We start from the raw sequence: 13,688 nt of genomic DNA, 5'->3' as shown, positions 1-13,688 counted from the left end.
TGGATGGCCCTTGTGGTCTCTTCCAACTCTAGGATTCTATGATTAGGAAGAACTTCCTGACAGTCAGAGCTGTTGGGCAGTGGAATTTGCTGCCAAGGAGTGTGGTGGAGTCCCCTTCTTTGGAGGTCTTTGGGCGGAGGCTTGGACAGGCATATGTCAGGAATGCTTTGATGGTGTTTCCTGCTTGGTGGGGGGTTGGACTGGATGGCCCTTGGGGTCTCTTCCAACTCTAAGATTCTATGATTCTATGATTAGGAAGAACTTCCTGACAGTGAGAGCTGTTCGGCACTGGAATTTGCTGCCAAGGAGTGTGGTGGAGTCTCCTTCTTTGGAGGTCTTTAAGCAGAGGCTTGGCAGGCATCTGTCAAGAATGCTTGGATGGTGTTTCCTGCTTGGCAGGGGGTTGGACTGGATGGCCCTCGTGGTCTCTTCCAACTCTAGGATTCTATGAAAGTAGTTTTAAAGGACGTAAAATGTTCAGAAACGAATAATTGAAATCAACAATAAGCTTCACCTCGCTTGTAGGGTTAAAAGAAGTTTCGCAAGGAGTAATTTGTACATTATTGTGAAGAGAATTAAGAATAGATGTACCGGAAATTTGAGTTTATAGCAATAACTAGAGCAGTAACAAAATGCATAATTAGAAAGATAGAATCATAGAATCGTAGAGTTGGAAGAGACCCCGAGGGCCATCCAGTCCAACCCCCTGCCAAGCAGGAAACACCATCAAAGCATTCTTGACATATGCCTGTCAAGCCTCTGCTTAAAGACCTCCAAAGAAGGAGACTCCACCCCACTCCTTGGCAGCAAACTCCACTGCCGAACAGCTCCCACTGTCAGGAAGTTCTTCCTAATGTTTGGGTGGAATCTTCTTTCTTGTAGCTTGAATCCATTGCTCCGTGTCCGCTTCTCTGGAGCAGCAGAAAACAACCTTTCTCCCTCCTCTAGAATCATAGAGTTGGAAGAGACCACAAGGGCCATCCAGTCCAACCCCCTGCCGAGCAGGAAGCCCCATCAAAGCATTCTTGACATATGCCTGTCAAGCCTCTGCTTAAAGACCTCCAAAGAAGGAGACTCCACCACACTCCTTGGCAGCAAACTCCACTGCCGAACAGCTCCCACTGTCAGGAAGTTCTTCCTAATATTTAGGTGGAATCTTCTTTCTTGTAGCTTGAATCCATTGCTCCGTGTCCGCTTCTCTGGAGCAGCAGAAAACAATCTTTCTCCCTCCTCCATATGACATCCTTTTATATGTTTGAACATGGCTATCATATCACCCCTTCACCTTCTCTTCTCCAGGCTAAACATACCCAGCTCCCTAAGCCGTTCCTCCTAGAGTCCCACATAAATGACCAGATCACTAGATTTTCTGGATCTCTCACAAGTCTACTCTAAATACAACCCAAACCGTGTACAGTGGTACCTCTACTTACGAATTTAATGCTTTTCGTAAGTAGGAAAAAAAATGTCGAATCCCATAGGAATGCACAGGGAGAAAAAAATTGTAAGTCGAAGCAACCCTATCTAAAAAATCGTAAGTAGAAAAAAAAATGTAAGTCGAATCCCATAGGAATGCATTGGGAGGGAAAAAATTGTAAGTCGAAGCAACCCTATCTAAAAAAATCGTAAGTAGAAAAAAAAATCCTATCTAAACCGCATCCAAGATGGCGGAGGGAGCGCCATTCGTAAGTAGAAACATTCGTAAGTAGAGTTATTCGTAAGTAGAGGTACCACTGTGTTTGATAATTGTCTGCATGAATAATCATTTCAACATTTCCATTAAATATTTATTTTTATGATTTTTATGATTATCATTCTTACTACTAGTACTACTACTCCTGATGATTATAGAGCATTATTTACTCTTTATGCGAGGCGGGCGTAAACTACCCTGTTTCTCATATTTTAAGACATACCCATAAAATAAGCCATAGCAGGATTTTTAAGCATTCAAGGAATATAAGCCATACCCCGAAAATAAGACATAGGGATAGGCGCAACAGCAATGCCGGCCGCGGCAGGAGGAGGAGGGAAAAAAATAAGACATCCCTTGAAAATAAGCCATAGTATGTTTTTTTTAAGGAAAAAATAAATATAAGACATGTCTTATAATATGAGAAACACGGTAGCAGCTATGAGAGTAAAATAATCAAGCGACAATAAACGAAAGCAAAAACAATGTAACTGGGATTAGAGGGATTTAGCTGCTGGCTAGAAAGGGACTTAGAGGGAAACTTTAGGATGCAAAAAAACAACAGAGGTGACCCAGCAATCCTTCCGCTGCCGGCTGTTGGTTTTTTTTTTTGCTTCTCTAGGGAGGGGCAGCTGCCCCCCCTCTGCCCCATGCTGGGTACGCCCATGCAAAGTGACGATTCTTAGCGACAGATGGGAGCTTACATAAGAGCCTGGTTGTTAAGCGACCGGCGTTTGGACTGCATTTCAGTGAGCCGGGGAGATTATGTACTGCAAGTGGCAGCTCCTTTCCCCCTTTAAAAATGCTGGAGATTGGGGGCTTCTTTCATAGAATCATAGAATCGTAGAGTTGGAAGAGACCACAAGGACTCCTGTTGCTTTGAAGATTCCACCTCAACATGAGGAAGAACTTCCTGACAGTCAGAGCTGTTCGGCAGTGGAATTTGCTGCCAAGGAGTGGGGTGGAGTCTCTTTCTTTGGAGGTCTTGAAGCAGAGGCTTGACAGGCATATGTCAAGAATGCTTTGATGGTGTTTCCTGCTTGGCGGGGGGTTGGACTGGATGGCCCTTGGGGTCCCTTCCAACTCTAGGATTCTATGATTCTATGAAACTACAAGAAAGAAGATTCCCCCTCAACATTAGGAAGAACTTCCTGACAGTCAGAGCTGTTCGGCAGTGGAATTTGCTGCCAAGGAGTGGGGTGGAGTCTCTTTCTTTGGAGGTCTTGAAGCAGAGGCTTGGCAGCCATATGTCAAGAATGCTTTGATGGTGTTTCCTGCTTGGCAGGGGGTTGGACTGGATGGCCCTTGTGGCCCCTTCCAACTCTAGGATTCTATGAAAGTAGTTTTAAAAGACGTAAAATGTTCAGAAACGAATAATTGAAATCAACAATAAGCTTGACCTCGCTTGTAGGGTTAAAAGAAGTTTTGTAAGGAGTAATTTGTACATTATTGTGAAGAGAATTAAGAATAGATGTACCGGAAATTTGAGTTTATAGCAATAACTAGAGCAGTAACAAAATGCATAATTAGAAAGATAGAATCATAGAATCCTAGAGTTGGAAGAGACCCCAAGGGCCATCCAGTCCAACCCCCTGCCAAGCAGGAAACACCATCAAAGCACTCTTGACATATGCCTGTCGAGCCTCTGCTTAAAGACCTCCCAAGGAGGAGACTCCGCCACACTCCTTGGCAGCAAATCCCACTGCCGAACAGCTCTGACTGTCAGGAAGTTCTTCCTAATGTTGAGGTGGAATCTTCTTTCTTGTAGTTTCATAGAATCATAGAATCCTAGAGTTGGAAGAGACCCCAAGGGCCATCCAGTCCAACCCCCTGCCGAGCAGGAAACACCATCAAAGCATTCTTGACAGATGCCTGTCAAGCCTCTGCTTAAAGACCTCCAAAGAAGGAGACTCCGCCACACGCCCTGGCAGCAAATCCCACTGCCGAACAGCTCTTACTGTCAGGATGTTCCTCCTAATCATACAATCGTAGAGTTGGAAGAGACCACGAGGGCCATCCAGTCCAACCCCCTGCCAAGCAGGAAACACCATCAAAGCATTCTTGACAGATGGCTGTCAAGCCTCTGCTTAAAGACCTCCAGAGGAGGAGACTCCGCCACACTCCTTGGCAGCAAATCCCACTGCCGAACAGCTCTTACTGTTAGGAAGTTCTTCCTAATCATAGAATCGTAGAGTTGGAAGAGACCACAAGGGCCATCCAGTCCAACCCCCTGCCGAGCAGGAAACACCATCAAAGCATTCTTGACAGATGGCTGTCAAGCCTCTGCTTAAAGACCTCCAAAGAAGGAGACTCCGCCACACTCCTTGGCAGCAAATCCCACTGCCGAACAGCTCTTACTGTCAGGAAGTTCTTCCTACTGACATGTCCCAGCAGGCTTTTTTTATGTTCTTATGTAGGCCAAAATTCTGGATACCAGCACCCCTTTGCAAGGGTGTCCACTACCCATTGTACACCTTGTGTCCCATGTAGTCCCTGTGTTGCTATTTTTAGAACTCTGCGAATATTTCATGACTCTGGCAAGCTTTCCCAGCTTTTCATTGCTTGGGACATGGAAAAAGTGTCTTTAATAATGCAAGCACATAGACGTCAACCCACTGCATGAATGTGAAAGGAAATGACAAACAGCGCAGGGACAAAGGTCAAGGGGTGATATGATAGCCATGTTCAAATATAGGAAAGGATGTCATATGGAGGAGGGAGAAAGGTTGTTTTCTGCTGCTCCAGAGAAGCGGACACGGAGCAATGGATGCAAACTTCAAGAAAGAAGATTCCACCAAAACATTAGGAAGAACTTCCTGACGGTGAGAGCTGTTCGGCAGTGGGATTTGCTGCCAGGGAGTGTGGCGGAGTCTCCTCCTTTGGAGGTCTTTAAGCAGAGGCTTGGACAGGCAAATGTCAAGAATGCTTTGATGGTGTTTCCTGCTTGGCAGGGGGTTGGACTGGATGGCCCTTGGGGTCTCTTCCAACTCTAGGATTCTATGAACTTCCTGACAGTCAGAGCTGTTCGGCAGTGGGATTTGCTGCCAGGGAGTGTGGCGGAGTCTCCTTCTTTGGAGGTCTTTAAGCAGAGGCTTGGACAGGCATATGCCAAGAATGCTTTGATGGTGTTTCCTGCTCGGCAGGGGGTTGGACTGGATGGCCCTTGGGGTCTCTTCCAACTCTACGATTCTACGAAAGAAGCCCCCAATCTCCAGCATTTTTAAAGGGGGAAAGGAGCTGCCACTTGAAGTACATAATCTCCCCGGCTCACTGAAATGCAGTCCAAACGCCGGTCGCTTAACAACCAAGCTCTTATGTAAGCTCCCATCTGTCGCTAAGAATCGTCACATTGCATGGGCGCAGCCAGCATGGGGCAGAGGGGGGGCAGCTGCCCCTCCCTAGAGAAGCAAAAAAACAAGAACAGCCGGCAGCGGAGAGCGGAGTTGCAGTGTCCTCAGTGTCCTCAGTGTGGACCATTCCCTGGGACAGGGAAGGATTGCTGGGTCACCTCTGTTGGTTTTTTGCATCCTAAAGTTTCCCTCTAAGTCCCTTTCTAGCCAGCAGCTAAATCCCTCTAATCCCAGTTACATTGTTTTTGCTTTGGTTTACTGTCGCTTGATTATTTTACTCTCATAGCTGCTCGCTTACGCTCGCCTCGCACAAAGAGTAAATAATGCTCTATAATCATCAGGAGGAGTAGTAGTAGTAGTAGTAAGAATGATAATCATAAAAAATCATAAAAATAAATATTTAATGGAAATGTTGAAACGATTATTCATGCAGACAATTATCAAACACAGTGGTACCTCTACTTACGAATAACTCTACTTACGAATGTTTCTACTTACGAATGGCGCTCCCTCCGCCATCTTGGATGCGGTTTAGATAGGATTTTTTTTTTCCTACTTACGATTTTTTAGATAGGGTTGCTTCGACTTACAATTTTTTTCCTCCCAATGCTTTCCTATGGGATTCGACTTACATTTTTTTTCCTACTTACGATTTTTTAGATAGGGTTGCTTCGACTTACAATTTTTTTCCTCCCAATGCTTTCCTATGGGATTCGACTTACATTTTTTTTTCTACTTACGATTTTTTAGATAGGGTTGCTTCGACTTACAATTTTTTTCCTCCCAATGCATTCCTATGGGATTCGACTTACATTTTTTTTCCCTACTTACGAAAAGCATTAAATTCGCAAGTAGAGGTACCACTGTACAAGGTTTGGGTTGTATTTAGAGGAGACTTGTGAGAGATCCAGAAAAATTTAGTGATCTGGTCATTTATGTGGGATTCTAGGAGGAACGGCTTAGGGAGCTGGGTATGTTTAGCCTGGAGAAGAGGAGGTGAAGGGGGGGATATGATAGCCATGCTCAAATATATGAAAGGATGTCATATAGAGGAGGGAGAAAGATTGTTTTCTGCTGCTCCAGAGAAGCGGACACAGAGCAATGGATCCAAACTTCAAGAAAGAAGATTCCACCTCAACATCAGGAAGAACTTCCTGACATTCAGAGCTGTTCGGCAGTGGGATTTGCTGCCAAGAAGTGTGGTGGAGTCAAAGGCCTGGAAACGATGCCTTATGAGGAACGGCTTAGGGAGCTGGGTATGTTTAGCCTGGAGAAGAGAAGGTTAAGGGATGATATGATAGCCATGTTTAAATATATTAAAGGATGTCATATGGAGGAGGGAGAAAGGTTGTTTTCTGCTGCTCCAGAGAAGCAGACACGGAGCAATGGATTCAAGCTACAAGAAAGAAGATTCCACCTCAACATTAGGAAGAACTTCCTGACAGTAAGAGCTGATCGGCAGTGGGATTTGCTGCCGAGGAGTGTGGTGGAGTCTCCTTCTTTGGAGGTCTTTAAGCAGAATCTGTCAGGAATGCTTTGATGGTGTTTCCTGCTCGGCAGGGGGTTGGACTGGATGGCCCTTGGGGTCTCTTCCAACTCTAGGATTCTATGATTCTAATAGTATAACCACCTAAACATTAGGAAGAACTTCCTGACAGTCAGAGCTGTTCGGCAGTGGGATTTGCTACCAAGGAGTGTGGTGGAGTCTCCTTCTTTGGAGGTCTTGAAGCAGAGGCTTGACAGGCATATGTCAAGAATGCTTTGATGGTGTTTCCTGCTTGGCAGGGGGTTGGACTGGATGGCCCTTGTGGTCTCTTCCAACTCTAGGATTCTATGATTCTAAAGTCGCTTTCAATTGAAAATATTCCAGCCAATTTATTCCCATCTTTTGTAATTCTTCCTATTCTTTTTATTTAGGATTTTGGTTCACTTCTTCCACCAGCTCTTTATAGATTGGCCACGAATCTTTCGTGCTTGTTTTTAAATTTTCTAGTAGGGGAAGTTTCGGCAAGTTTCTCCGTGCTGCAGGATTTCCTGGTTTCATGTTGTCCTGAGTTGCAATTGTTTTATTCTGTGTTCGCAAAAAACAAAACAAAACGAAACAACAACTCCTTTTTAACACCTTTTACGCCAGCTGCCTACAAGTCATAGAATCATAGAATCATAGAGTTGGAAGAGACCCCAAGGGCCATCCAGTCCAACCCCCTGCCAAGCAGGAAACACCATCAAAGCATTCCTGACAGATGGCTGTCAAGCCTCTGCTTAAAGACCTCCAAAGAAGGAGACTCCACCACACTCCTTGGCAGCAAATCCCACTGCCGAACAGCTCTTACTGTCAGGAAGTTCTTCCTAATCATAGAATCCTAGAGTTGGAAGAGACCACAAGGGCCATCCAGTCCAACCCCCTGCCAAGCAGGAAACACCATCAAAGCACTCCTGACAGATGGCTGTCAAGCCTCTGCTTAAAGACCTCCAAAGAAGGAGACTCCACCACACTCCTTGGCAGCAAATCCCACTGCCGAACAGCTCTGACTGTCAGGAAGTTCTTCCTAATGTTGAGGTGGAATTTTATTTCTTGTAGTTTGAATCCGTTGCTCTGTGTCCGCTTTTCTGGAGCAGCAGAAAACAACCTTTCTCCCTCCTCCATATGACATCCTTCTCCGAAGGGAATGCAGCTCCGAGGAAATACCATGCTTCTCCCATTTTAAGACGTGCCTATAAAATACGCCATGGCATGATTTTCATGCTTTGGGGAAAAATATAAGACATACCCCGAAAAGAAGCCGTAGTGCTACCGTAAGTGCAGCTCTGGGGGGCCTCGCCAAAACACCCAGCAGCGCGCGCCGTGTGGAGGCCTGATCCAGCGGGACGCAGCAAAGTCCGCAGCGCGCGCCGTGTGTCCTATATGGTTACAAAAGCTTTCCAATCCTGCCATGGCTTATATATATTATGTGGTGCCAGAGGGAGCGGGCCTCTCCTCCAAACAGAAAATGAAACACAGGCGGCAACATGGACCGTGGGCAACTTCCGATTCTGGCATGGATCGCCCAGAAGTAGCTTTACTGGGTCGGAGATTGAAACTGGCACTATTGTTCTGGCCGAGGCGTTCGGCGCCCAGCCCTACCTACCGCCGGCCGGCCGTGCCTTGGGGACGCACTGGCCGTCTCCGTCCTCGACGAACCGAGAGAGACACGGGCCACAGGCGTACGATCCGGGGAGGCAGAACTCGCGCCGCAGCAAAGCGCATTCCAGACGCCGAGGGCACGACTCTGTGCGCGAGTGAGAGAGAGAGAGAGACAGAACCCATTAGCGATCCGTATGCATTTGGCACCAAGTTGTCACCCCAAAATGCCCACTGCTAGGTAAGACAAAAGACCACCTAGAGCAGGCATCTCCAACCTGCGGCCCTCCAGATGTTCTGGCCTACAACTCCCATGATCCCTAGCTAGCAGGACCAGTGGTCGGGGATGATGGGAATTGTAGTCCGAAACATCTGGAGGGCCGAAGTTTGGGGATGCCTGGTTTATTGCGCTTGCATCCCGCCATTTCCCCCACGGAGCTCGGCGGGTCTCTCTCCCCGTCTCCATTTAATCCAGGCATCCCCAAACTGCGGCCCTCCAGATGTTTTGGCCCACAACTCCCATGATCCCTAGCTAACAGGACCAGTGGTCGGGAAAGATGGGAATTGTAGTCCAAAACATCTGGAGGGCCGAAGTTTGGGGGTGCCTGGCCTAGGGCAGTGTTTGGACATGCCTGACCTAGAGTCTGCAAATTTCCCCCAGGAGCAAACAAAGCACTTGAAGAGGCTGGGGGGGGGGGAGGGCAGGCTAATTTCTCAGAAGGAAAAATATTAATACCACCAGGACATTTCACCCCAGACTTGACCTGAGTCAGCAGTGTGATGCAGCAGCTCAAAAAGCCAATGCAATTCTGGGCTGCATCAATAGGAGTATAGCATCTAGATCTAGGGAAGGAATAGTACCACTGTATTCTGCTCTGGTCAGACCTCACCTGGAGTACTGTGTCCAGTTCTGGGCACCACAGTTCAAGAAGGATACTGACCAGCTGGAACGTGTCCAGAGGAGGGCAACCAAAATGGTCCAAGGCCTGGAAACGATGCCTTATGAGGAACGGCTTAGGGAGCTGGGTATGTTTAGCCTGGGGAAGAGAAGGTGAAGGGGTGGTATGATAGCCATGTTCAAATATATATGGAGGAGGGAGAAAGGTTGTTTTCTGCTGCTGCAGAGAAGCGGACACGGAGCAATGGATTCAAGCTACAAGAAAGAAGATTCCACCTCAACACTAGGAAGAACTTCCTGACAGTAAGAGCTGTTCGGCAGTGGGATTTGCTGCCAAGGAGTGTGGTGGAGTCTCCTTCTTTGGGGGTCTTTAAGGTCCGTATAGTTAAAGCTATGGTTTTCCCAGTAGTGATGTATGGAAGTGAGAGCTGGACCATAAAGAAGGCTGATCGCCGAAGAATTGATGCTTTTGAATTATGGTGCTGGAGGAGACTCTTGAGAGTCCCATGGACTGCTAGAAGATCAAACCTATCCATTCTTAAGGAAATCAGCCCTGAGTGCTCCCTGGAAGGACAGATCGTGAAGCTGAGGCTCCAATACTTTGGCCACCTCATGAGAAGAGAAGAATCCCTGGAAAAGACCCTGATGTTGGGAAAGATGGAGGGCACTAGGAGAAGGGGACGACAGAGGACAAGATGGTTGGACAGTGTTCTCAAAGCTACGAACATGAGTTTGACCAAACTGCGGGAGGCAGTGCAAGACAGGAGTGCCTGGCGTGCTATGGTCCATGGGGTCACGAAGAGTCGGACACGACTAAACGACTAAACAACAACAAGCAGAGGCTTGACGGGCATATGTCAAGAATGCTTGGATGGTGTTTCCTGCTTGGCAGGGGGTTGGACTGGATGGCCCTTGGGGTCTCTTCCAACTCTAGGATTCTATGATTCTATACCTCAGATTCTACAGATCTACAGATAGGTATATTTTTTTCAAAAAAACGAAAGCTGGGAATCCTGGGATATGGGTTTGCCTAAGTGGAGGACATGCCACTCCCTACCCTGTGGGGATGCCCATTCTTCTTTCGCCAAATAGAATGTAGAGCTTTGCATAACTGGCCTATTCAAAATCATAGAATCCTAGAAGAGTTGGAAGAGACCCCAAGGGCCATCCAGTCCAACCCCCTGCCAAGCAGGAAACACCATCAAAGCACTCTTGACATATGCCTGTCAAGCCTCTGCTTAAAGACCTCCAAAGGAGGAGACTCCACCACGCTCCTCGGCAGCCAATCCCACTGCCGAACAGCTCTGACTGTCAGGAAGTTTTTCCCAATGTGGAGGTGGAATCTTCTTTCTCGAAGTTTGAATCCGTTGCTCCGCGTCCGCTTCTCTGGAGCAGCAGAAAACAAGCTTTCAACTTACCCCGTGTATATTGTGTATGTATATCGGAGGGAAAGAGCATGCGAATTGCGTTTGCGTGGAACTTAAAAAGGAGCAAACAATGGAGATTTTTTTCAGAGGGGGGGGAGACTTAAGCCTGGGAAAAATGAAAAAGTGACAGCAGCCTAGACTGATGGGATCTGCCATTCTCGCTCGCCACACGCCAGCTTAAAAATACTCCAGAGTCTCCCGAGAGGAGAAGGCGTTAACTCACAGGACACGGGAGCCTCCCCTCGCATCCTGTTCCCTTCCAGGAACTGTTTGCTTCAACGTGGCCTAATGGGTGTGTGTGTGTGTGTGTGTGTGTTTGTGTGTGTAGACTGAATTTCCCCCGCCTGGAAAGCAAACAGCCCGAGCCCAGGCTGCCAGCAGAGGGAGAATGTGATCCGATGGTGTTGCCTCAGTTTGCTATATTCTTCATACAGTGGTACCTCGGTTTATGAACACAATTGGTTCCGGAAGTCTGTTCATAAACTGAAGCGTTCATAAACGGAAGCGAACTTTCCCATTGAAAGTAATTGAAAGTGGATTCATCCGTTCCAGACGGGTCCGCGGAGTACTCAACCTGAAGCGTACTTAACCCGAAGCATGGGTGCAATTGGTTCCGGAAGTCTGTTCATAAACTGAAGCGTTCCTAAACGGAAGCGAACTTTCCCATTGAAAGCAATTGAAAGTGGATTAATCCGTTCCAGACAGGTCCGCAGAGTACTTAAACTGAAGTGTTCATAAACTGAATCATGGGTGTCATTGGTTCCGGAAGTCTGTTCATAAACTGAAGCGTTCATAAACGGAAGCGAACTTTCCCATTGAAAGCAATGGAAAGTGGATTAATCCGTTCCAGATGGGTCCGCGGCGTTCGTAAACCGAAAATTCATAAACCGAGGTGTTCATAAACCGAGGTTCCACTGTAATGGAAAGTGGATTAATCCGTTCCAGACGGGTCCGCGGAGTAACCGTTCATAAACGGAAGCGAACTTTCCCATTGAAAGTAATGGAAAGTGGATTAATCCGTTCCTCATAAGGCATCGTTTCCAGGACTTTGACCATTTTGGTTGCCCTCCTCTGGACACGTTCCAGCTTGTCAGTATCCTTCTTGAACTGTGGTGCCCAGAACTGGACACAGTACCCCTATGAGGAACGGCTTAGGGAGCTGGGTATGTTTAGCCTGCAGAAGAGAAGGTTAAGGGGTGATATGATAGCCATGTTCAAATATATCAAAGGATGTCATATAGAGGAGGGAGAAAGGTTGTTTTCTGCTGCTCCAGAGAAGCGGACACGGAGCAACGGATTCAAACTTCAAGAAAGAAGATTCTACCTCAACATTAGGAAGAACTTCCTGACAGTAAGAGCTGTTCGGCAGTGGAATTTGCTGCCAAGGAGTGTGGTGGAGTCTTCTCCTTTGGAGGTCTTTAAGCAGAGGCTTGACAGGCATATGTCAAGAATGCTTTGATGGTGTTTCTTGCTTGGCAGGGGGTTGGACTGGATGGCCCTTGGGGTCTCTTCCAACTCTATGATTCTATGATTCTATGAATTTAATTTAGGGAGGCCATAGTTAAAGGCTTGCCAAATGCACACCCAGAAAGGAAGCAGGACTGAATGTGGATCCCCTGGGGCTGGATCCTATTGTGTTTCACTGAGCAAGGGGAGTAGCCTCTGAGCACACGCAAAGTGCCACTGTCCCTCTCATGAATACCTGCAGGCAGCTCTCATATACCTTGTTTTAAGCAACAGGACTCCTGTTGCTTTGAAGATTCCACCTCAACCTTAGGAAGAACATCCTGACAGTAAGAGCTGTTCGGCAGTGGAATTTGCTGCCAAGGAGTGCGGTGGAGTCTCCTTCTTTGGGAGGTGTTTAAGCAGAGGCTTGACAGGCATATGTCAAGAATGCTTTGATGGTGTTTCCTGCTTGGCAGGGGGTTGGACTGGATGGCCCTTGTGGTCTCTTCCAACTCTATGATTCTATGATTCTATGAACTTCCTGACAGTGAGAGCTGTTCGGCAGTGGCATTTGCTGCCAAGGAGTGTGGTGGAGGAGTCTCCGTCTTTGGAGGTCTTTAAGCAGAGGCTTGACAGGCATATGTCAAGAATGCTTTGATGGTGTTTCCTGCTTGGACTGGATGGCCCTTGGGGTCTTTTCCAACTCTATGATTCTATGACTGCCTTTCCTCCCCTGTCATTTCAAGAGCTTTTCTTTTCTTTTCTCTTCATCCTCAAAGAGATTTAGAACTTTAGCTAGGCAATACAGAATTGATCCTCTCCTCCCCTGTGTAAAACTCGATTTAAAATTGACGGCAAGCACCTACAAACATAACAACGAACATATCCTGCCGCTGCTTTGCCCTCTGGGAGGTTTCGGCGCACTTCGGCTTCGCCCCCCTCTCCCTCCTTCCAGGAAGGATTAAGCGGCGAGAGGGATACTTCTCAATCTAATTCAAGCTCCAATAAGGTGATCGGCTGCCATTTATAGTCTCCGGTTGCAACCGAGTCTTCTGCGCCGGTACTTACGATGCAATTAAACTCCCATTTGTTGGCGGTTAACAGTGCTGGAAATTGAGTTTCTAGAAGGGCAGCGGGTGGGGGAGGAAGGCTGGCCTCATTTACCAGCACTTGGGATTTCCGTAAACACGAACCGTTCTGCCCATCCTTGGAAAAGAATTAGACGCATTTGCCAAAGATTGTTGCCGTTAGTCATGTTTGCTAGAATGGTGGCATTGGAGCCTGCCTGGCCCTGGAGGCCTGAGAGTCTAGTCTTGGACCGGCTTGGAAGCCCACAAAAACTGCCTGGAGTTCCACAGGAGGCAATATTGGACTAGGCAAAGCCTCCACCCTCCGAGGCAGCCTACCTGCAAACATGCTCCGGTCAGACCCATAGCTGCCGAGTTTTCCCTTTTCTCGCGAGGAAGCCTATTCAGCATGAGGGAAAATCCCTTTAAAAAAGGATAACTTGGCAGCTATGGTCAGACCTCACCTGGAGTAGAATCATAGAATCCTAGAGTTGGAAGAGACCACCAGGGGCCATCCAGTCCAACCCCCTGCCAAGCAGGAAACACCATCAAAGCATTCTTGACAGATGCCTGTCGAGCCTCTGCTTAAAGACCTCCAAAGAAGGAGACTCCACCACACTCCTTGGCAACAAATCCCACTGCTGAACAGCTCTTACTGTCAGGAAGTTCATAGAATCATAGAATCC

General features: G+C 47.3%; 1 protein-coding gene across 1 annotated transcript in view; it reads right to left on the bottom strand.

Annotated features, from left to right (window-relative positions):
- Positions 1-13,351, bottom strand: part of NPDC1 (neural proliferation, differentiation and control 1) — a 43,329-nt gene extending 29,978 nt beyond the window's left edge. Inside the window, exons 1-2 of the mRNA XM_088665433.1 lie at positions 13,342-13,351; positions 8,172-8,312 (exon numbers count right to left, since the gene is read on the bottom strand). Coding sequence (XP_088521559.1) covers positions 8,172-8,312; positions 13,342-13,351 — 151 coding nt within the window. The remainder of the gene's footprint in view (positions 1-8,171; positions 8,313-13,341) is intronic.
- Between the last annotated feature and the right edge of the window lie 337 nt (positions 13,352-13,688).

This window comes from Zootoca vivipara, chromosome Z2, assembly GCF_965207765.1.
Source record: "Zootoca vivipara chromosome Z2, rZooViv2.hap1.1, whole genome shotgun sequence".
Lineage (NCBI taxonomy): Eukaryota > Metazoa > Chordata > Lepidosauria > Squamata > Lacertidae > Zootoca > Zootoca vivipara.
This window is presented reverse-complemented; position numbering and strand designations above follow the sequence as displayed.